Source organism: Nerophis lumbriciformis, linkage group LG12, assembly GCF_033978685.3.
Source record: "Nerophis lumbriciformis linkage group LG12, RoL_Nlum_v2.1, whole genome shotgun sequence".
In the NCBI taxonomy this organism is placed as follows: Eukaryota; Metazoa; Chordata; class Actinopteri; order Syngnathiformes; family Syngnathidae; genus Nerophis; species Nerophis lumbriciformis.
Genome location: NC_084559.2, coordinates 34,658,552 through 34,680,572, shown reverse-complemented (window position 1 = coordinate 34,680,572; position 22,021 = coordinate 34,658,552). Strand labels below are relative to the sequence as shown.

The 22,021-nt window shown below is 39.5% G+C and overlaps 1 protein-coding gene across 1 annotated transcript; it reads left to right on the top strand.

Annotated features, from left to right (window-relative positions):
* Positions 1-4,078: 4,078 nt before the first annotated feature.
* On the top strand, positions 4,079-21,622 carry riok2 (RIO kinase 2 (yeast)). Its single transcript, XM_061986474.1, has 10 exons — positions 4,079-4,276; positions 6,325-6,463; positions 6,582-6,698; positions 11,342-11,517; positions 11,609-11,697; positions 11,785-11,976; positions 12,058-12,150; positions 16,704-17,135; positions 17,821-17,920; positions 18,046-21,622. Exons 1-10 carry the CDS (start codon positions 4,211-4,213, stop codon positions 18,205-18,207), a joined length of 1,566 nt encoding a protein of 521 aa, XP_061842458.1. The 5' UTR covers positions 4,079-4,210; the 3' UTR covers positions 18,208-21,622.
* The last annotated feature ends 399 nt before the right edge of the window (positions 21,623-22,021 follow it).

Here is a 22,021-nt window from a genome sequence, read left to right as displayed (position 1 = left end):
GGGATCCCCCCCTGGTCCGGGATTAGTCTGCAGGGCGGCCCAAACCTTCTTTTCCACTTCCCAGGTGACCATGCCGATTATTCTGGCGGGAGGGAGGATGGGTTCCTCAGGGGTGGTGCAGGCGAGCTCCTCAGAGAACTGTCGGGATAGGGCATCATTCTTGGTGTTGAGGGAACCTGGACTGAAAGAGAGGACATAATCAAATCGCCCGAAGAATTGTGACCATCGGGCCTGTCGGTCGTTGAGCCTCTTGGCTGACCGGATATGCAGGAGATTGCGGTGGTCCGTAAGGACCTGAAACTGGTTTTGGCCCCCTTGAGCCAATGTCTCCACTCCGGCAAAGCGTCGTGGACTACCAGTAATTCACGGTTACCAGCATCATAGTTCCGTTCAGCGGGGGTAAACGGCTGGAGAAATAAGCACATGGGTGGACGCTGTTGTCCCACTTGGAGCGTTGGAAGAGTACTGCCCCGATTCCAGAGTTGGATGCGTCCACCTTCACAATGAAAGGACAGTCAGGGTCTGGGTGAACAAGGACAGGCGCAGAGACGAAACTCCTCTTGAGGCTCCAGAATGCCATCCCGGCTTCTCGATTGTACTGAAACGGCACGTTGATTGAAGTGAGAGCATGGAGGGACAAGTTATACAAGCGGCTGGATGGAAGGACAGCGTTGGGGAGCAGATCGATCGCACAGTCGTAGGGTCTGTGGGGAGGAAGGGACAGAGCTTGTCCCTTGCTAAATACTGCTGCTAGGTAATGGTAAATCTCAGGGACTCGGGAGAAATCTGACAGGGGTGAGGCTGGTTTGGATTTGCAAGGGAGAACCACTGCCGATCTGAGGCAGTGTGCGTAGCAGTGGGTGCTCCATGCCAGGATCTTGCCAGTAGTCCAGGAAATGTGGGGGTCGTGTTGACACAACCAAGACCGGCCAAGAATGAGGGGGGGCCACTGGGGCGTCCAGTACCCAGAGGCTGATGGTCTCCCGCACCTCCGTCGTCGTCACGTCATGTCATTGCTGCTTTGCGAGCAGAGGAGCATGTTCAGTAGCACACAATCACGGAGTACTTACAAGCAGACACTGCGTGTAGACAGAAAAGCGAGAACGGACGGATTTTGGCCTAAAAACTAAAGATAAAGGTGAAGTTATAACACTGAAACGCCCACCGGAAGAGGTGCTTTAAGACAGCTAGCCGGAACATCCATTCGCAGTCGGCAGTGTTTTAGCTACTTCTAAATCACTAATGCTTGCCTCCATGGCGACAAATAAAGTAAGTTTCTTACAAGTATCATCCCTGCAGGACGAGGAATAGCTAAACATGCTTCACTACACACCGTAGCTCACCGGTGTCAAAATGTGAACAAACGCCATTGGTGGATCTACACTTAACATTCACTGTAATGATATCAAGTACAGGAACATATCTAATCGATACTACTATGATTATGTCGATATTTTTGGGCCGGTACCAAAATATTGGTTTTGGGACAATACTATAAGTGAGAGTGCAAAAACACAATGCAATTGCAAACGTTAATGCAACAGAGCGCCATGATGAGTGTCTGTGTGCGACTTTCAATGTCTACAGTCTGTTCCCTCTTGACATTTTTTGTTCGATCAGTTTGTCAGTTGTTCGTTTGCAATTTTTACCGTCAAGTTGCTTTCGCAAAGATGGAGCAAGAAAAATCTTTGTACAAATTATTGCAATTTTGTCTGTTTTTTTAAAGAAAAAACTAAATGTTTGACAACAGGGTGTGAAATCAAAAAAGAGAAAAAAGTTGTGTCAGGGTACAATACTTTGGTTAAGTTATATTAGTAGTGCAAACTACTCCCACCCCTCATATAGAACTACAACATTTTTAATAATAAACTCATATTTATAGGACTACATATCTCTGGACTGCAGAAAGGGTTAAATCTACTTCTGTGCATATTAAAAACATCTACTCACCAGGCATGTGAATTTTCTAAATTTTGCCTTAATGAACAGGGGCGTACCTCCAAGTGCTGGAGCCTTCTTGTGGGGGAGTACATCAGACGTCTAAAAGAGAATGGGAAAAAAGCAATGGATCTAAATAATAGCAATAGTTAAAGTTGCTTAGGGTACTTACTTGATCATTAAGTTGTTCTAAAACGGTCTTCAAGTCTTCTCCTTATGCCCAACTGCGTGCTCTGTCCAGCCTTATCATTTTTGGTGCATACTCATCCAAAAGGGATAATAATGTGCTCATCAAATTACTATGAGGAAGCCTGAAGAACACTGCACAAACTTAAAGAAAATAGTCAACAATAATAAATATGGAAAGAAAAAATAGGATCATGTATTGGGGATGATAAGAACTCACCTGCTCAGGCATAAACATCCATCCATCCATCCATTTTCTATCGCTTGTCCTGTTCGGGGTCGCGGGGGTGCTGGAGCCTATCTCAGCTGCATTCGGGCGGAAGGCGGCGTACACCCTGGACAAGTCGCCACCATCGCAGGGCCAACACAGATAGACAGACAACATTCGCACTCACATTCACACACTCGAGCCAATTTAGTGTTGCCAATCAACCTCAGGCATAAACAATGCAAAGAATATATAGTCCTCTTGAGTTCAGTTGAGAGTGGGCTGTAAAAAGAGGATTTGTTTTGAGAACCTCAGCTGATAACTCAACAAGTCCCTCTGTAAATGATTGATAGATGTGAGTTTGTAGAATAACCCTAATTGATGGCCCACAAACACACACACACACACACACACACACACATATATATATATATATATATATATATATATATATATATATATATATATATATATATACAAACCCCATTTCTATATGAGTTGGTAAATTGTGTTAGATGTAAATATAAACGGAATACAATGATTTGCAAATAATTTTCAACCCATATTCAGTTGAATATGCTACAAAGACAACATATTTGATGTTCAAACAGATAAACTTTTTTTTTTTTTTGCAAATAATCATTAACTTTAGAATTTGATGCCAGCAACACATGACAAAGAAGTTGGGAAAGGTGGCAATAAATACTGATAAAGTTGAGGAATGCTCATCAAACACTTATTTGGAACATCCCTCAGGCGTGCAGGCTAATTGGGTGCCATGATTGGGTATAAAAACAGCTTCCCAAAAAATGCTCAGTCTTTCACAAGAAAGGATGGGGCGAGGTACACCCCTTTGTCCACAACTGCGTGAGCAAATAGTCAAACAGTTTAAGAACAACGTTTCTCAAAGTGCAATTGCAAGAAATGTAGGGATTTCAACTTCTACAGTCCATAATATCATCAAAAGGTTCAGAGAATCTAGAGAAATTACTCCACGTAAGCGGCATGGACGCCCCTGCTTATTTCAGCAAGACAATGCCAAGCCATATTCAGCACGTGTTTCAACAGCGTGGCTTTGTAAAAAAAAGAGTGTGGGTACTTTCCTGGCCCGCCTGCAGTCCAGACCTGTCTCCCATCGAAAATGTGTGGGGCATTATGAAGCGTAAAATACGACAGCGGAGACCCCAGACTGTTGAACGACTGAAGCTCTACATAAAACAAGAATGGGAAAGAATTCCACTTTCAAAGCTTCAGCAATTAGTTTCCTCAGTTCCCAATCGTTTATTGAGTGTTGTTAAAAGAAAAGGTGATGTAACACAGTGGTGAACATGCCCTTTCCCAACTACTTGTTGCAGCCATGAAATTCTAAGTTAATTATTATTTGCAAAAAAAAAAATTAGATTTATGAATTTGAACATCAAATATCTTGTCTTTGTTGTGAATTCAATTGAATATGGGTTGAAAAGGATTTGCAAATCAATGTATTCCGTTTATATTTACATCTAACACAATTTCCCAACTCATATGGAAACGGGGTTTGTATATATATATATATATATATATATATATATATACATATATATATATATATCAGGAAATCCGTTTAGTATCGAGAAAGTTATGGTAGATTAAGTGCGCTGACACTTCACTGGGCCTTTCATTAGATGGTAATGTCCACCGGTTCAAGATGGCGGCCCCACGGCTCGTCAGCGCCTTTTCGTCCACTTTCTCTGATGTCATCGAGCTGCACCCTGAATGACTTCACATCCGCGTACAGCTTCCGGCATACCCATGTGTTTACTCAAAATATGAACAATTATTGTAACGTATAACGTGTAACATTGTAAACTCAGTAATTGTTTACTTTCTATTCAAAGTATGGGGAAGCTGAATGTGGTGGTGTTGAGATATCTGTCCCGGGATGACTTCCGCGTCCTCACGGCGGTAAAGTACACTGTTATATTCGGCTGTGTCCGCCTCGCTCGGGGGTTAGCTTCGGCTAAGCTAATTTTGGTCGCCAAATAGTGAAAATGGATGGATGGATAGTTAGACGCCTTAAAATGGTTGTTTTAGCTACACAATGCTACATTTGCCTTACCATGACATGGTGTGTTCTCTATCGTTAATGTTAATTTTTAAATGATACTGTAGGTTTTTGATTGATTGATAGGAACTTTTGTTAGTAGATTGCACAGTTCAGTACATATTCCGTACAATTGACCACTAAATGGTAACACCCCAATAAGTTTTTCAACTTGTTTAAGTCGGGGTCCACGTAAATCGATTCGTGGTACCACGGTTTTTGTTATTAGTTCAGAAAACAGATTCGTATGAAGACCAACAAATATTCTCATAGGAAACCATGAAAATCCAATTTAATCCGTTACAGACACCCACAAACAGTAACACACAAAGTTTTTCTATAGAATAATTAATGGTTTGTCAAATTCGTTTTCACTGAGGGCCCTAAGAGAGCCGCTCGTAACACAGATTATACCAGGGGTGTCAACTCGTTTTCATTGAGGGCCACATCGCAGTTATGGTTGCCCTCAGAGGGCCGCTTTTAACAATGAGTTATATATATATATATATGTGTGTGTGTGTGTGTGTGTATTTATGTATATACATGTATATGTGTGTGTATATATATAAACATATATAAAGTACATTAACAATATATTTTTTTACATAAGCTGTAAAAAAAGATTATACTTTAAAAACTGGCAGCTCAGTCACCAGAATTTTACAGTAAAAGCAGTGGTTTTTTTGTAGCATATAAAAAAATTGAATGAATGGAATGGAAAAACAATACTACTGTTTTTAGCGGTAAAATTCAAGCAACAGAGCTGCAAGTTTTTTACCGTAAAATCTTTTTTACCGGTAATGTTTTTTTTGTTTGTTTTTTAATGTTTTAGTGTCTTACTGTATATGGAAAAAAAACAGTACCAAAGTTGATTTTACGGTTAAAAAAAACTCAGTCAGCGGAATTTAACCGCAAAATATATTGTCAATTTTACAGTCTACAATTTGATTGGTAATTTGTTTTGAAATCATAGGTTTAGCAGATATTTAAGTACGGTATTTAAAAAATATATTTTTGTAATACATGATAGTAGAATATTTGGATTGTGATAATATTGAATTTTAAAAGATATGCAATTGCATGCAGTGCATGCTTTTTATTGTCAAAAGAGAAAGAACAAATATATTTAGTAAGAAAAGATGACGCATTTTATTAACGCATACTATTTCCAGGCTTTCGCGGGCCACATAAAATAAAGTGGCGGACCCGATTTGGTCCCCGGGCCTTGAGTTTGACACCTATGGATTATACAATATATGAATATAAAGGTATAATCGTTGCATGTTTTCACACAATTTCTTATGCGTTTGGGATATTTTTTACTAACAAATTGATGGAAGGAATTTGCTTCAAAATCATTAATTTTTAATAACAAAAAAATGCTTGAAGTATTGTGTTGTATGATAACATTAAAGTTTAAGATATATGCAATTGCATCCAGGACATTTTTGTCTGTCAAAATTGAAAGAACAAATACATTTTGCAAGAACAATAAAGTTCTCTATTGACAAACATTATCTCCAGGTTTTCACAGGTCACATATAATAATAATGTGGCCTTCACTTTGACATACAGTATGTGGTTTATAGGGAGAAATAAATGGAAAATGCATGTAAGTGAACATTTAACACACCTTTTACCTTTTGGAGCTTAGTTGGCGAAGTTATTTTTTGAATTCCATAGTGTTTCTTATAATCTTTATCAATGAGTGTAAATCTGACCAATCTAAGTCTATGAGCACAAACGGATGAAACCTACTCGGGTGAGAGGCGAAACGTCTTCTAAGACAAACCAAACAGTCCAGTTGCAATCGATTGAATGCCCTGAGAAAATACAGTGGTTAATTTCTACCTGACCCAATTATAAAATAAAAACATTTTTCTCCACCTTCTAATGTCTGTTCATTTAGGTTGAGATGGGAATGAAGAACCATGAGATTGTTCCTGTGAGCCTCCTCTCTTCGATTGCCAGCCTCAAACACGGCGGCTGCAACAAGATCCTTCGAGAGCTCGTCAAACATAAACTTGTGGCCTACGAACGCACCAAGAGTAAGCTTTAATGGTGTTAAAACACGTTCCAGTCCAAGTTGTAAGAATGATTGATGGTACATTGAAGGTGTAATATTTCTTCAATGTGTTGTGTGCTTGTTTTGTCTCATTTAATCAGCTGTGCAGGGCTACAGGTTGATTTATGGAGGATATGACTACCTAGCCTTGAAGACCTTGTCCTCCAGAGATGTGATCACTTCAATCGGAAATCAGATCGGAGTAGGGAAAGAATCAGGTATACTTATTACATGTGCAGTCAATGGCTCAGCTCAAAATGATTTATTTTAAATACATTTTTGTCATTTTACACTCACTTTTCTAAATAAAGGGAACTCGAAAAATGTCAATATTGGCTTTATTTTAACAGAATATCTTACAATACATTAAACATATGTTTCCTATTGCACTCAGAACAATTTTAGAAGGTTAAAATATAAATTAAAAGGCATTAAACACATTAGGCTTTTGTTGTTGCACTCAAAGAACAATTTTCCATTTTACATATAATCTGCCATAATCAAGGATTAGGTTAGAATAGAACACACAGTTTTACTGATATTATATTCAGTTATTCATGATTTATGGTTGCCACTCATGATCTGTGCTTTAAGAAAAATACAATTATTAATAAGTACTAAAAACAAAACTATGGATAAAACTACACAGATAAGCCATGTAGCAGGTAAAGCACACATTGTTAAAGATAAAACACAAATCGTCGGAATTTGTTACAAAATGTAGTCATTTCACTTGCACTATTTAACGTTAATTGTGCGTTCTTAACTCCGCTACTATTTGGCATCAAGCTAAGCAGCCGTCTGCGTATCTACATGTGCACAGCAGAGGAGCTGGTTAACTTATGAGAGTAGCGTACAGTATGTGTGTTTGCGAGAATTACAACGTGTTGGCTGAGTGACGTCAGTGAGTGAGTGGGCGTATAAATAGAGAGAGAGAGTGCGTGCACTGCGCAGTAGAAAGATGAACGGGTCCGGTTGTGTCCTGCAAAACTAATAATAAAGAAACCAGGTTGTCACGAATCGGTTGTCTTGAATTCTGACCCGAAAGCGTAGCTTAGCAGACCCATTGCCGGGTAAAGTGAAGGGTGTTACCCCCGACAAAAACATCCGCTCTGGAAGGGAACATCTGCCCTGTGCTCCTGGACTACGGTCTGCATGGGAGCCGAACAGCAGGACAGGTGTAACAACTACATTATTACATGTCACTCTTTATAACTCCTTGAATGCTTGTTATTTAAATGTTTACCTAAGTTTGAAGCAAAGGTGGTAATCCTAATCGCCATGTTTGGCGAGGCGTGTTTTAAAGCCACACTTGCAACGCGGCGCCTCGCTGTTTAAAGTTTCACCTTCATAGTTAGTTTTGAAGCCCAAATACCTTCATATAGTGTTTCACTTACCCCCTTTATTAACCAGTAGAATTTTATTTTTTTTCTATTCTTCCTCTCAACGATGTTATTGCTTTATGCAGTTTGTGTGTGCGTTTTGACACCCTCAACATCAAGCGCCTCGGCTCTGTAGTCACCACCGCACAGCGGCATTCGAATGAAAGAACCGGTACCGGTATTTTTCAAAGACAGTATAGTACCGATTTCAATTCAATAGTATCGCGGTACTTAATTACTGTATACTGTACAACCCTACACCATACCTGCCAACTACTCCGGTTTTCCCGTAATTAGTACGGTTTTCATCAACCTATTCCGGGTTACGGTTGCAGTGATAAAAAATAAGGTTTTTCATTAATTAAATTTTTTTTTTTTTTTAAGTCTTATTCACGAAATCACGTAACAACAATGACAATCGACACTGCTTCCCGTAACTTCCTATCGAGCCATTCCGAATGCCATGCGCGAGGCTATAGCACCGCTGCCAAGCACGAGGCACCAGTTGCCCATTGTTTCCAAACGAGCGAACGATCATGGAATCAGCCGGAGAAAAATCGCAAATGAGTCTTAAACCGAAAAGAAAACTGCAGTCATTCCGTGAAGAATATTCAAAAGCCTATCCGGGAATAATTATCCGTTCCAAAAAGGGTGAAAACTACGCGAATTGCACCTTGTGCAGACAAGATTTTTCGATCGGACACGGAGGAATTAGCGATGTAAAAGACCACGTTGGGTAGGGCTGGGCGATAAAACAATAACAATATATATCGTGATAGACATGTGATCAATATCAATAGAAAATGGGGTCGATAGAACGTTCGATAATTTCACTGAGTTCTGTTGGAAAAAAAATAGGAAGAACTGCCGAGCCGGACCCACACGGCATTCTGGGGGGTGTAGACAGAGGAAGGGCTTTGGCCTCTCAACCTATCACGTCCGAGCCTGAACCGCAAGGCATTCTGGGAAATGCTAACAGGGAAAAAAAAAAAAAAAAAAGCAACAACGGCGAGCTGACGACTAGGAGTGAAACAAAACGGGAAAATATGGCGTCACATTAGTGCCAAAAATCCGAGCGCATAAAAATTGTTATCGCGCACTGATTCTCCACTTCGTGCGCGCGCGCGACACCCTTTTGGCGCTGATTCTCCACTTAGTGCGCGCGCGCGACACCCTTTTGCGAGAAGACAACAAATACCATAATCACATCTTTCAGCCAGAACTGGTCCACCAGCAATAACATCCAACCATAACATTATTTCATATTTTCACTTCTTCTTGAATATTTGATTTCTAATTTATGGAATTTCTTTTGATTCAGCCATAAAATTAATGAAATAATCTTTGAATTTTGTTTTTAAAATGTTAAAAATAGCCTTTTAATAATGTATTCTGAAACAGTTTAAAACAATCAGAGAACTGACTAACACTGACCCTACACAACTATGTTGCACAATTAAGTCTTTTTTTTTTTAAAGTGAAATAGGTAATTTCAATAGGTACAGCATCCTATGTCATATCTACGTGTAATAAGATTTGTAACAAGGCAAACCATTTGTAAATTGGTCGAAAATTAGAGCAAGTTATGGTAATTTAATTAGTACATGTACCATTGACATCAATGTAATGATTGAGGCTAGCTGTCCGAGGTAAGATGGCTACAACGTTGCTACGCTGGAGAATGATTGGTCATATGAAAAATGCTCAGACCCAATCAGAAAGGAGGGGCCGTCTAAGCATACCCGCCCCCAAAGTGCCAAAAAGAAACACGACAGCGCGAGGAGAGATGCCAGGACTACACAGAGAGCGCACAGACCGAGACGGCGCGCGCGCAGAAAGGCACCGCGCGCGCGCAAAAAGGCACCACGCGTGCGCAAAAGGGTGTCGCGCTCGCGCACTAAGTGGAGAATCAGCGCGCGATAACAGTTTTTATGCGCTCGGATTTTTGGCACTAATGTGACGCCATACGAGTGGAACAGCACCGAAGCGGCAACAACAGACCACCATCGAGAGGTACTTGGCAGCAGTGCCATACGACAAAAATTCAAAACGTTATAAAGAAATAACGGATGCAGTGGTCGATCAATTAGCGAAGGACATGCTACCTACCGTACTTATATTTAAAATAAAAGTATTTAAATTCAGCCTTTTTTCTCCTGGTCTTTATTTAGAATAGGTTGTTTTTTTAATCAATAATTATCGATATCGACTGATATGAAACACTTATATCGTGATACATTTTTTAGTCATATCGCCCATCCCTAACTTTGGGACAAAAAAACACAAGTCTAATGCCGTTGCTAAATTTGGATTTTAGCCACAAAAAGGTAATGACACCAATGTTATCTATTGGAATTGTTTAGTACTGTTATACTGTTAAAAGTGTTTATACTATTTATGCTTTCAAGTCCAAGTTGAAGAAATCTTGTTAAGTGTTGACAGCATAACTACCAAAATACAGAAGTATGTCCTTAATATTTTTGCAGTACTATTTCTGTTGAAAAGTTAAAATGATTACATTAGAGATGTGATGTGCCACTTTTCAAGTGTCTGATGGCTTAAATTAATTTTCATAAATTTTTCATATTTTGAATTCTTTTGAAAGGCTTACAAAAAAACTACATTTGAATTGTAATTCCATGCTATTGACAGGACTATTAATTTTAATGAAGTTAGCTTACCATATTTACAGTATGATAATTGTGATAGAAATGTGAATTTTAGGCACAGAATATTTTTTACAATTGAACAAGGCAGTAGATTATACAAGCTTGGACAGAAAGTTAATGACACCAATTTTTTTTTTTATGGAATTGTTTAGTACTGTTTTACCATTTGTTTACTGTAAAAAGTGTTTATACTGTTTATACTTTCAATTAACAAATTGAAGTCTTGTGAAAGGTTGACAGGATAACGGGCATTAACTGTCAAAATAATTTCAAACTATTGAAGTTAGCTTACAGAATAAACATGTCAATCAACCCATATGATTTTTGCTGTAATATTTTTGTTTTGAAAAGTCACTGTGACTGATAGAAAAATGATGGTTTTAGCAACATTTTAACCTGTCTGAATGCTAATAATCATTTTGCGTCAGGGGGCAAACCCCCCACCAGGACTTTGTCCTGGACCTACCGGGGCCTGCGGCCCCTGGACCCTGGCTACTAGGTTTTTCTGATTTCAAAAGTTGGCAGGTATGCTACACCCATGTTAAAAGCACAACAATCAGGTGAAATAAGCTGTGGCCATTGGCCGCATTAAAGAGGTTGTTATTATAGACAATGTTATAACATAACATTTTTGTGGCCACTAACAAAGGTTTGACTGTATTACAAACAGCACTTCGAAGTATACATACTGTTTCATATTTACCACTGACAGTGTCACACAAAACTGCACTATTATATCTGTTAAGGATAGATGCAGGTCCAGCTAACTAAGCTGATCCTTTTTGTGCACGTGTATCTTAATTGTTTCAGATATTTATATTGTGGCGAGTCCAGATGGGGAACAGTATGCCCTGAAGCTTCACAGATTGGGTCGTACCTGCTTCAAGAACCTAAAGAATAAGAGAGATTACCACAAGCACAGGAAGAACATGTCTTGGCTCTACCTCTCTCGCCTCTCCGCCATGAAAGAGTTTGCCTATATGAAGGTAATAGAAACCAAGGCTTGCTTTCTTAGTTTATAACAAATATGTGTCAAGTGTAAGTGTGGTTTAATATAGCAGCGTTCTCTTCCCCTAGGCACTTTACGACAGAGGCTTCCCTGTGCCAAAGCCTGTGGACTATAACAGGCATGCAGTAGTGATGGAGCTCATCAATGGATATCCACTGTATGTAAAAACCATTATATTTCCTTACTTGAATTGAAGTCAGTCTCTTTACAGATTCTCAATTTTGATTATTTCCCTTCTCCTTAGGTGTCAGGTGCACGAACTGCAAGATGCGGCGGCCTTGTACAGCGAGTTCATGGAGCTCATCATCAAACTGGCCAATCACGGCCTGATTCATGGAGATTTTAATGAGTTCAATCTGATGCTCGATGACCAGGACCACATTACTATGATTGACTTCCCTCAGATGGTGTCCACCTCTCACACTAATGCTGAATGGTATGAGCCAGTGTCTGCATGTACAAAATTAGCAAACATCTCAAATGTACCTTCCGTAAAACCTTTTTTTCATGGCTGTAGGTATTTTGACCGTGATGTGAAATGCATAAGAGACTTCTTTGCCAAACGATATCATTACGAGAGCGAGCTCTTCCCAACCTTCAAAGATATCAGGTAATGTCTCACTGGTAAATAAAATATGACTCGAATGCTTTAAATACAAATGCAACATTATTAACTAGCATATTTTGGAGAGCCTTTAAACATACATCTATCATATTGGTATGTGCTTATATAATGTTGCTATTACATAGCTATCCATGTAGCACTTTATAGTGTTTTTAAAAAAAAAAAGTTTTAACCTTTTTATTGTGGTTGCGTGACAAGATGTTTTTAGTTTAGCAAATAGTTTTCAATAACAATAGGCTTATTGTTGCCCTAAACAAGATTTTATTTGTTTCCCCCGATTTCGGTCATTAATATTACTTGTGTAACACTCTAGAGCAGGGGTGGGCAATTAGTTTTTACCGGGGGCCGCATGAGCAACCTGAGCACTGCTGGAGGGCCACACTAACAATATTTCAATTACGTTTTGCCCAAATTAATTTGGATATACCATAAGATAAATAATAATAATAAAAATAATTTCATTTAGCCTAACTTAACTTTATACAAAAGCAGATTGCTTTTGATGGTTTTATTTTTAACACTGTCTTGCACAACACATCTTGATGTATAATACAATGCAAAAATGTCAATTTGTGTCACTTTATCCTGCATCCTCTTTAAAAGTCCAACATTTTTCCCCGTCAGATTTGGACAACGATCTATGGTCACACCTGCCAGCTTGTCCCATTTCAGTCCTAACATGTCCAAACACGCATTTACCTATGTGAACAAGTCATTACCTGTGGTTGTCTCTTTAATTGACTGCATGGCTGCCAGCTCCTCCGTGATTTGAAAGTCTGCAGTTATCCCACGTAAGAAGATGAGCAGCTGTTCGGTGTTACGTACATCGCAGCTTTCATCCAAAGCCAGCGAAAAACAGTCAAAGTCGGCCATTCTGTTCTTCAGCTGAAGCTCCAAGTTTCCAGCGATGGTCTCAACCCGCCTCGTTACAGTGCGTCGGGAGAGTGGCACGTTCTCAAATGCGCCCCTCTTCTCCGGGCATATCAGCGCAACAGAGTCCAATAAGCACTCCTTAATAAACTCTCCGTCAGAAAACGCCTTACTTTTTCTGGCGATTTTGTGAAAAATTACAAAACTTGTCCTGATGGCTGCATCTCTGGGGGTGTGAAATTTGGCAAAAAAATCCTTGTTGGGTTTGCAGTTTTATCATCAATGCATCAGCTTCCCTTGCGCGCGCTTCATCAGACAGTTTCCGGTATTTTTCCTCGTGCTTCGTCGTGTAGTGGCGATTCAAATTATATTCTTTAAACACAGCAAACTGTGTACCACAAATTAAGCACACGGCTTTAGCTTTAATTTCTGTAAAGAAATACTTGGCAGTCCATGTCTTGTTGAAAACACTGCATTCGTCATCAACTTTTCTCTTTTTAGCGTCTCGGGGATAACCGGGCATCACTTGTCGCTGTGCACCTTCACTCACAGGTTACATACGGACATACGCCCATAAATAACACTTTTCAAAATAAAAGCAGCACAGTTGTATTGCACGCACGACATAGATGTTTTTTTAAATTTATTTAGTAATTTGTGATTACCACTGTTCACATTTACTCACAATCGCGCACGAGCATACGTCCACACGGAAGTAATACAAATAACGCTTTTCAAAACAAAAGCAGCACCGTTGTATTGCACACTCGACATAGATACTTTTTTAAATTTATTTTGTAATTTATGATTGGCCTCACGCGGGCAGGGACGCCCCCCGGGCTGCCGAATGCCCAGGTCTGCTCGAGAGCACTGGTTCTTAACTTTGTTAGAGGTACGCAACCCCACCAGTTTCACATGCGCATTCACCAAACCCTTCTTTAGTGAAAAAAAATATATATTTTTTTTCAAATTCAAGACAAAGTTATATGTTTTTGGTAACACTTTAGGATGGGTAACATACCGTATTCTAAGTAATAAAGACTTAATTTAGAGTTATTTGGTTAAGGTCAGGGTTAGAGGGTTAGGGTTATAATAAGGCCATGCCGAATAAGGCATTAATAAGTACTTAATAATGACTAGTTAAGAGCCAATATGTTACTAATTTGCATGTTAATAAGCAACTAATTAATGGTGAATATGTTTCCCATACTAAAGAGTTACCATGTTTTTTTACTGGTGCATAAAATGAACCGTGCATGAACATCACCTTGTTCAAACAACAAAACCAACACAGTGCATAAACTCACAACAAATTACACACCTGCCCACCAGTCACCTGTTGCCGTATCCGTACTACGGCGATAGGGAGAAGTTTGTATTTACACGATGAGTCGGGTGTGTTTTGACCTCTGCCGAACCCCTAGGGTTCGATCGAACCCAGGTTAAGAACCACTGCTCTAGGGGATATATGGCTTACTGCAGCCTAGTGAGTATTGTAATTAGGGATGCAAAGGGTGATTCAAAAATAATACGCCAAAATCATCACACATTTATTCAGTTCTAAAGCATTGTAATAGACTGAATCAATGGTAATTTGAAATAGGTTTTATTGTGTTACAATTTCCCTGTTGTGGGAGAATGTAATCCTTTCGGGGCCGTTCAATTGCAGGAAAACCGTGTGTTTATTTACCCTCAAAATGGCGACTCCTCAACAGAAGGCGTTTTGTGTGCTTAAGTTTGCAAATACAAATGCCATTGTCACGGTGCAGTATGCTTTTAGAACGTAATTTGGCATTGATCCACCCCATCGTGAGAGCATTCGACCGTGGGTTCAACAGTTGGCAACAACGAAGAGACTGGCTACTTGTGTAAAGGAAAGAGTCCTGGAAGACCATGTGTTTTAGAGGAGCAAGTGGAGAAGATTCACAATGCGTTTGAGGGGAGCCTGCGCATGTCTACACGTCGAGCAAGTCACCCACATGAAACAATTGAACATCCAAGAGATTCCCCTAAAGTGAACGTCTTCTGTGCTGTGTCTCAAAACAGGGTCAAAGGTCCCCTTTTCTTTAAAGAAAACACTGTTATAGGTCAAATCTATCTGTAAATGCTCTAAAACTGACTATTCGCTTCACTTCAAGCAGATTCAAATGACTTAGTTTTTCAACAAGATGGCGCACCGCCCCATTGGCACCTCGAGGTTCGGAGTCCCCCAGTAGAACAAGGGAATCACCAGAGGGAGCACTCTCCAGTACTCCCTCTAGGGACTCCAAAAAGGGCGGGTACGGTACTCTGAACTGCTGTTTGGCACTTAAGCACAAACAACGGTCAGGATCCGTCACCCCACCCGGCGGCGGAGGGAAGCTACCCTTTCATCCACCGGGTTAATCTCCAAGGTGCAGGCTCTGAGCCGCGGGGCAACAAGTATTGATGTCGCCTCTCACTGCTGGCAACGCCAGAGTAAAAGAGAGCCCAGCCACTATCAAGAGGACTAGCTGCAGATCCCTTGCTGTGCGTCGAAGTGAGACTGACTCCATCCAGCCGGAACTTCGCTACCTCGCGCTCAGGCTCCTTCGCCCCCCGCGACGTGACGTTCCACGTCCCAAGAGCTAGCTTCTGTAGCCAAGGATCGGATCGCTAGGGTCCCTGCCTACGGCTGCCGCCCAGCTCACAGAACACCCGACTTCTTGCCCCTTTCTCTGGGTAGTTAGCCCATTGGAATGTGCATGAGAGATACAACCAACAAAAATGCAGTTCATTTACGTTTATAATTGGATATTAAAGATTATGTATTAATATTTTACAACTTACGAAGCGATTTGTATTTACTATAAATAATCAAATAGTAGCAATAAACAAAAACTCTACATTACGTTACTACATACAACTCAGTTCAATCAAATATGTTTAATAGTCATGTGTTTATATTCCAGGTAATGACTTAAGTTTATATGTAAATGTAAAAAAATGGTTTGATAAGTCCAAAGGGAAAGAAAAGTGTTCGACATTTCCTAACACAGTGAAGCCAATTCAAAACTGTTTTGCCGCTTCGGCATTCATTGAAAAAATAAACAAAATACATAAAAAGGGCAAACATTTATTTTTTTAAAACAACCTTCCTTTAGACATTATATCTTAAGGAAAAAGGGTTAGGCTACAATATAAATGTATATAGTACTGACATAAAGCTGTCACGATGATGGCAGTCGAAGCCATGCTAAATTAAGCAATTTTCTCATTGGGCTTTTCAATGGACACATCTGCGATGCTGCTAAAACTATTAAGTTAAGTACCAATGATTGTCACACACACTGGGTGTGGTGAAATTTACATGTGACTGCGTGGGTTCTCTCCGGGTACTCCGGCTTCCTCCCACCTCCAAAGACATACACCTGGGGATAGGTTGATTGGCAACACTAAAAAAACTGGCCCTAGTGTGTGAATGTTGTCTGTCTATCTGTGTTGGCCCTGTGATGAGGTGGCGACTTGTCCAGGGTGTACCCCGCCTTCCGCCCGAATGCAGCTGAGATAGGCTCCAGCACCCCCCACGACCCGAAAGGGAAAAGCGGTAGAAAATGGATGGATGGATGTTGACTCACTAATAAATAGAAGTCCCCACCCCCTCACAAGTATAAAGTCTTGAGATGAAAGCAATTTCTTTATTTTTGCAGACGCTCGTGTTCTCTGGATGTTGAGGTCTCAGCAAGTGGCTTCACCAAAGATCTGGAAGAAGATGCTGCATTTCTACAACCGACTGGACCTGAGGGAGAGAATGATGATGATGAGGAGGATAGCAACGAAGAGGAGACCTTTGAAGAAGTAGAAGAAAAAGAGCAGAGTGTGGATGTAACAGAATACAATAATGCAGTGCTGGAACTTGAGGGCTTGAAAGTTAGCAATACAAAAACTGACATACAGGAGGAGGAAGAGGAAGAGAGTGAAACAGCAGAAAAAGAGGTTGAAAATAGTACAGACAATGAGGACATGGCTCTTGAAGTGAGAACCAATGACAAGACTGTGAATGATTTGGGGGAAGAGTTGGAGGATAACTTTCCAGAACTATCTGAACTTTCTTCATTCAACAAGGAGTTCAAACCTTTCAGGTAATGATGATGATGATGGAATGTTAATTTTTGTATGTCTCAGTATTTGTTTACCGGCGTATACAATACAGGCCAACATTTTGGACACACGTTCTTATTTCAATGAGTTTTCTTTGTTTTCATGACTATTTACATTGTAGATTGTCACTGAAGGCATCAAAACTATAATACCTGTGAAGTGAAAACCATTTCAGGTGACTATCTCTTGAAGCTCATCGAGAGAATGCCAAGAGTCTGCAAAGCAGTAATCAGAGCAAAGGGTGGCTATTTTGAAGAAACTAGAATATAAAACATGTTTTCACTTATTTTGTTAAGTACATAACTCCTCGGGTTCATTCATAGTTTTCATAGTTTTTTTTACAATGTAAATAAACATGAAAACACATTGAATGTGAAGGTGTGTCCAAGCTTTTGGCCTGTACTGTACATACTGTATGTTCACGTTTTGTGTCCATAACAATACCTGAAAAAAAAGCTAACTATTCTAATCTATTCTATTGCATAGTTTGATTTTTTTGATGGTATCTGCTTTTTGCAGGAAGATTTAAGCCTCTTTTGCGCTCAGCTAGTTCGCGCACACCACCACTGGTTTTCACTTTGGAGAAGAAGTCACGTGTCTGAATACAAGCGATATCTGCAATGTGCTGCAATAGTAATCTTTTGTGCATTTGTTTGCAATTTGCAGAGACTCGGACAGCCTTCTACACATGGCCGAGCACAGGAGGAGGAGGACAGACAGTGAGGCTACAATGGGCAGCACAGGCAGCTGCTCCACCATCCCACCAGTAAGTAGACACACACACAAATCTGGCCAATTGTCTAGACGGTGTCAGTTGTGCGAAGGTTTGTCATGTGCCCGCCATGTCATTGTGTCGTAACCACCCACTGTTATATTTTGTGTGTGTTGCAGGAGGTTGTTCGTCAGAAGGTGCGGAGGCAGCTCACCAAACAACAGAAGTCGGCACTGAGAAGACGTCTGCAGAAGGGAGAGGCCAACTTGGTGACGCAGTCCAGGAGAGAGAATCAAAACAACATCAAGTCTAGCCTAGAGACCGCCAGCTTTTGGGGGTGATTCGGTCAACTCGTACTCTGCCGTCATCCGGATCCGGAAAGTATTCAGAGTGCTTCACTTTTTCCATATTTTGTTATGTTACAGCCTTATTCCAAAATGAAATAAATTCATTTAGTCCTCAGAATTTTACAGACAATACCCCACAATGACAATGTTAAAAGTTTTTTGTTTTTTTTTAATTTATTAAATGTATTAAAAAATAAAAAATCACATGTAGATAAGTATTCACTGCATTTGTGCAATACTTCGTTGATGCACCTTTGACAGCAATTCCAGCCTCAAGACTTTTTGAATGTCACATGCTCGGCACAGATATCTTTGGGCAGTTTCGCCCTTTCGTCTTTGCAGCACCAAGCTCCATCAGATTGAACGTGAAGAGCTGGTTTTTATCCAGGATGTCTCTGTACATTGCAGTGTTCAGACTTGAGGCTGTAAAGGCTTCCAAAGATGCATCAACAAAGTATTGAGAAAACGCTGTGAATAATTATTTTAATGTGATTTTTTTATTATTTTTTTATAAAAATTTGCAAGCATTTTTTAAATAAAAAACTTCACATTGTCATTATGGGGTATTGTGTGCAGAATTTTGAGAACAAAAATGGATTTATTCCGTTTTGGAATAACGCTGTAACATAACAAAATGTGGAAAAAGTGAAGCACTGTGAATGCTTTCTGGATGCATTGTATTTTGCCAGTAAGATCAGGGGCGCTGCCAGGAATTCTGGGCTTCATGAGAAAAAAATCGCCTTGAGCCCCTTATCAACTGAATTTTTGTCAATTGTTTATTTTTTTGGAATTGTCGTAACTTTCCCCCCACTATACGGCGCCCCTGAATAAGGTTACTCTGCATCTACCGGTAGTTAAACACAATGTAAGTATGGAGTACTAGGTTGTATCATTCACAATCGTTTTTTCTCTGATTTTTAAAAGAAGGAACATTATTAAAAATATCTCCTGCAAAAATTTCATCCAACCTTTTAATTATTATTGGGAGCCTATTCCATGTCATTAGAGATTAATACCTAACCTGAAAGTTAATCAACAGTTTAAATGTGTGTTAGAGTTCGTCCATCCTCGATCCTTCTAATCTTTAACACAAATATGAAGAAAAACCTGCTTCATAACGATGTGGCGTATTGTCATCAATTAACACAACCATTTTAACCCTCATAGTTTATTGTGGACATTTTCACCCATGCAGGTAAATTTTTGCATGATTTTTGCCATTACTTTGGTTGTGTTACTCCAAATGGAAATATTTTTTCCTAAGAGGATTTTATTCATGTTCAATTTTAGATTTAGACTTAAACAAACTATAATGATCCACAAGGGCAATACCTTTTTCACAATAGCTCAGTTAAAAAAACATTCATGAAGTTTGGTTCTTTTATGAATTTATTATGGGTCTACTGAAAATGTGACCAAAAATGCTGGGTCAAAAGTATACATACAGCAATGTTAATATTTGGTTACATGTCCCTTGGCAAGTTTCACTGCAATAAAGCGCTTTTACAATAAAGCTTTTGGCAAGCTTCTGGTTGAATTTTTTGACCACTCCTCTTGACAAAATTGGTGCAGTTCAGCTAAATTTGTTGGTTTTCTGACGTGGACTTGTTTCTTCAGCATTGTCTACATGTTCTCAATGGGGTTTGAAAGTCAGGACTTTGGGAAGGCAATTCTAAAACCTTAATTCTAGCCTGATTTAGCCATTCCTTTACCACTTTTGACGTGTGTTTGGAGTCATTGTCCTGTTGGAACACCCAACTGCGCCCAAGACCCAACATCCGGGCTGATGATTTTAGGTTGTCCTGAAGAATTTGGAGGTAATCCTCCTTTTCATTGTCCCATTTACTCTCTGTAAAGCACCAGTTCCATTGGCAGCAGAACAGGCCCAGAGCATAATACTACCACCACCATGCTTGACGGTGGGTATGGTGTTCCTGGGATTAAAGGCCTCACCTTTTCTCCTCCAAATAGATTGCTGGGTATTGTGGCCAAACAGCTCAATTTGTGTTTCATCTGACCACATAACTTTCCTCCAGAAGGTCTTATCTTTGTCCATGTGATCAGCAGCAAACTTTAGACAAGCCTTAAGGTGTCGCTTCTGGAGCAAAGGCTTCCTTCTTGCATGGTAGCCTCTCAGTCCATGGCGATGCAAAACACGCTTGACTGCGGACACTGGCACCTGTGTTCCAGCAGATTCCAATTCATTTCAGACCTGCTTTTTGGTGGTTCTCGGTTGACTCTTGATCATTCTGACCAATTTTCTCTCAGTCAATCAATCAATCAATCAATGTTTATTTATATAGCCCTAAATCACAAGTGTCTAAAAGGACTGCACAAGCCACAATGACATCCTCAGTTCAGAGCCCATATAAGGGCAAGGAAAAACTCACAACCCAGTAGGACGTCGATGCAGCAGGTGATAGCTTGCGTTTTCTTCCTGATCGTGGCAGTGACAAAACTGTGCCATGTACTTTATACTTACGAACAATTGTCTGCACAGTTGCTCTTGAGACCTTAAGCTGCTTTGAAATGGCTTCAAGTGACTTTCCGGACTTGTTCAAGTCAATGATTAATTTTTTTCAGATCAGTGCTGAGTTCCTTTGACTTTCCCTTTGTTGCGTTTGTAACCGAGTCTAATGACTGCATCACATGAGCCCTATTTAAATGGGCTCAGAGAAGTCAACAGGTGTCGTCAATCATAATCACTCACATGAAGTTAAGAGGCCATGCCATAAAGCTAATTTGATTTGATTGTAACTTTTCTACATCACCAAAATTGATCATGTATGTTGCTGTATGTATACTTTTGACCCAGCAAATTTAGTCACATTTTCTGTAGACCCATAAAAATCACGGCACGATAACTTAAAAAGAAAGACAACTTCAGATTTTTTTCATTGTTTGAAAATAGAACAAGCAATTGTCTGCACAGTTGCTCTTGAGACCTTAAGCTGCTTTGAAATGGCTTCAAGTGACTTTCCGGACTTGAAAATGTACAAATGATAATGGGGTTATTTTTTTTACACTTACATGTTGCGGTTAATAGTATTCTACCTTTATTTGTCATTATTTATACTTTCTGAATAAATTATGTGACAATGTTCATCAGTCAACTCATTGGTGTTCATTTTCAATCTATCAAGATAAAAAAATTATAAACATCAAATTACAGTTTGTTATTTATGTAGTTTGCTCGTGTTGTTTTGTTTTTACATATGTAGCATAATCTACAAAGATACACAAAATTGCTATTGCGACATCTAGTGGACACATTTAGAACAGCAGTTTCTTTCATTCAAAAGTTTCGGCTAATTTTTATACTTTGCAAACTCATCCCGCGGGCCGGATAAAACCTGTTCGCGGAACATAGACTTAATTATACTGTACCTCAGGGATCAATACTCGGACCAAAATTGTTCAATCTCTATATAAATGACATTTGTAAAGTTACAAAGGACTTAAAATTAGTATTATTTGCAGATTATACAACTGTGTTTTGTTCAGGAGAGAACACACAGAAGGTAATAAAAATAATAACAGAAGAAATGAACAAATTAAAAAGATGGTTTGACAAAAACAGACTATCTTTGAATTTCAGTAATACTAAAATAATGCTATTTGGTTTTTGATTGATTGATTGAAACTTATATTTATAGATTGCACAGTGCAGTACATATTCCGTACAATTGACCACTAAATGGTAACACCCCAATACGTTTTTCAACTTGTTTAAGTCGGGGTCCACGTATGTTAACAGTAGAAGAGAAAGTCAAACACAAATACAAATAGACGTAGTAAATAATGAAAG

Bases quoted from the DNA above. Each gene is read 5' to 3' on its own strand.
- riok2 (XM_061986474.1), top strand. From the start codon at position 4,211: ATGGGGAAGCTGAATGTGGTGGTGTTGAGATATCTGTCCCGGGATGAC. The intron at 6,464-6,581 runs GTAAGCTTTAAT...TCATTTAATCAG, and splicing joins GGCCTACGAACGCACCAAGA to CTGTGCAGGGCTACAGGTTG. The intron at 11,518-11,608 runs GTAATAGAAACC...CTCTTCCCCTAG, and splicing joins AAGAGTTTGCCTATATGAAG to GCACTTTACGACAGAGGCTT.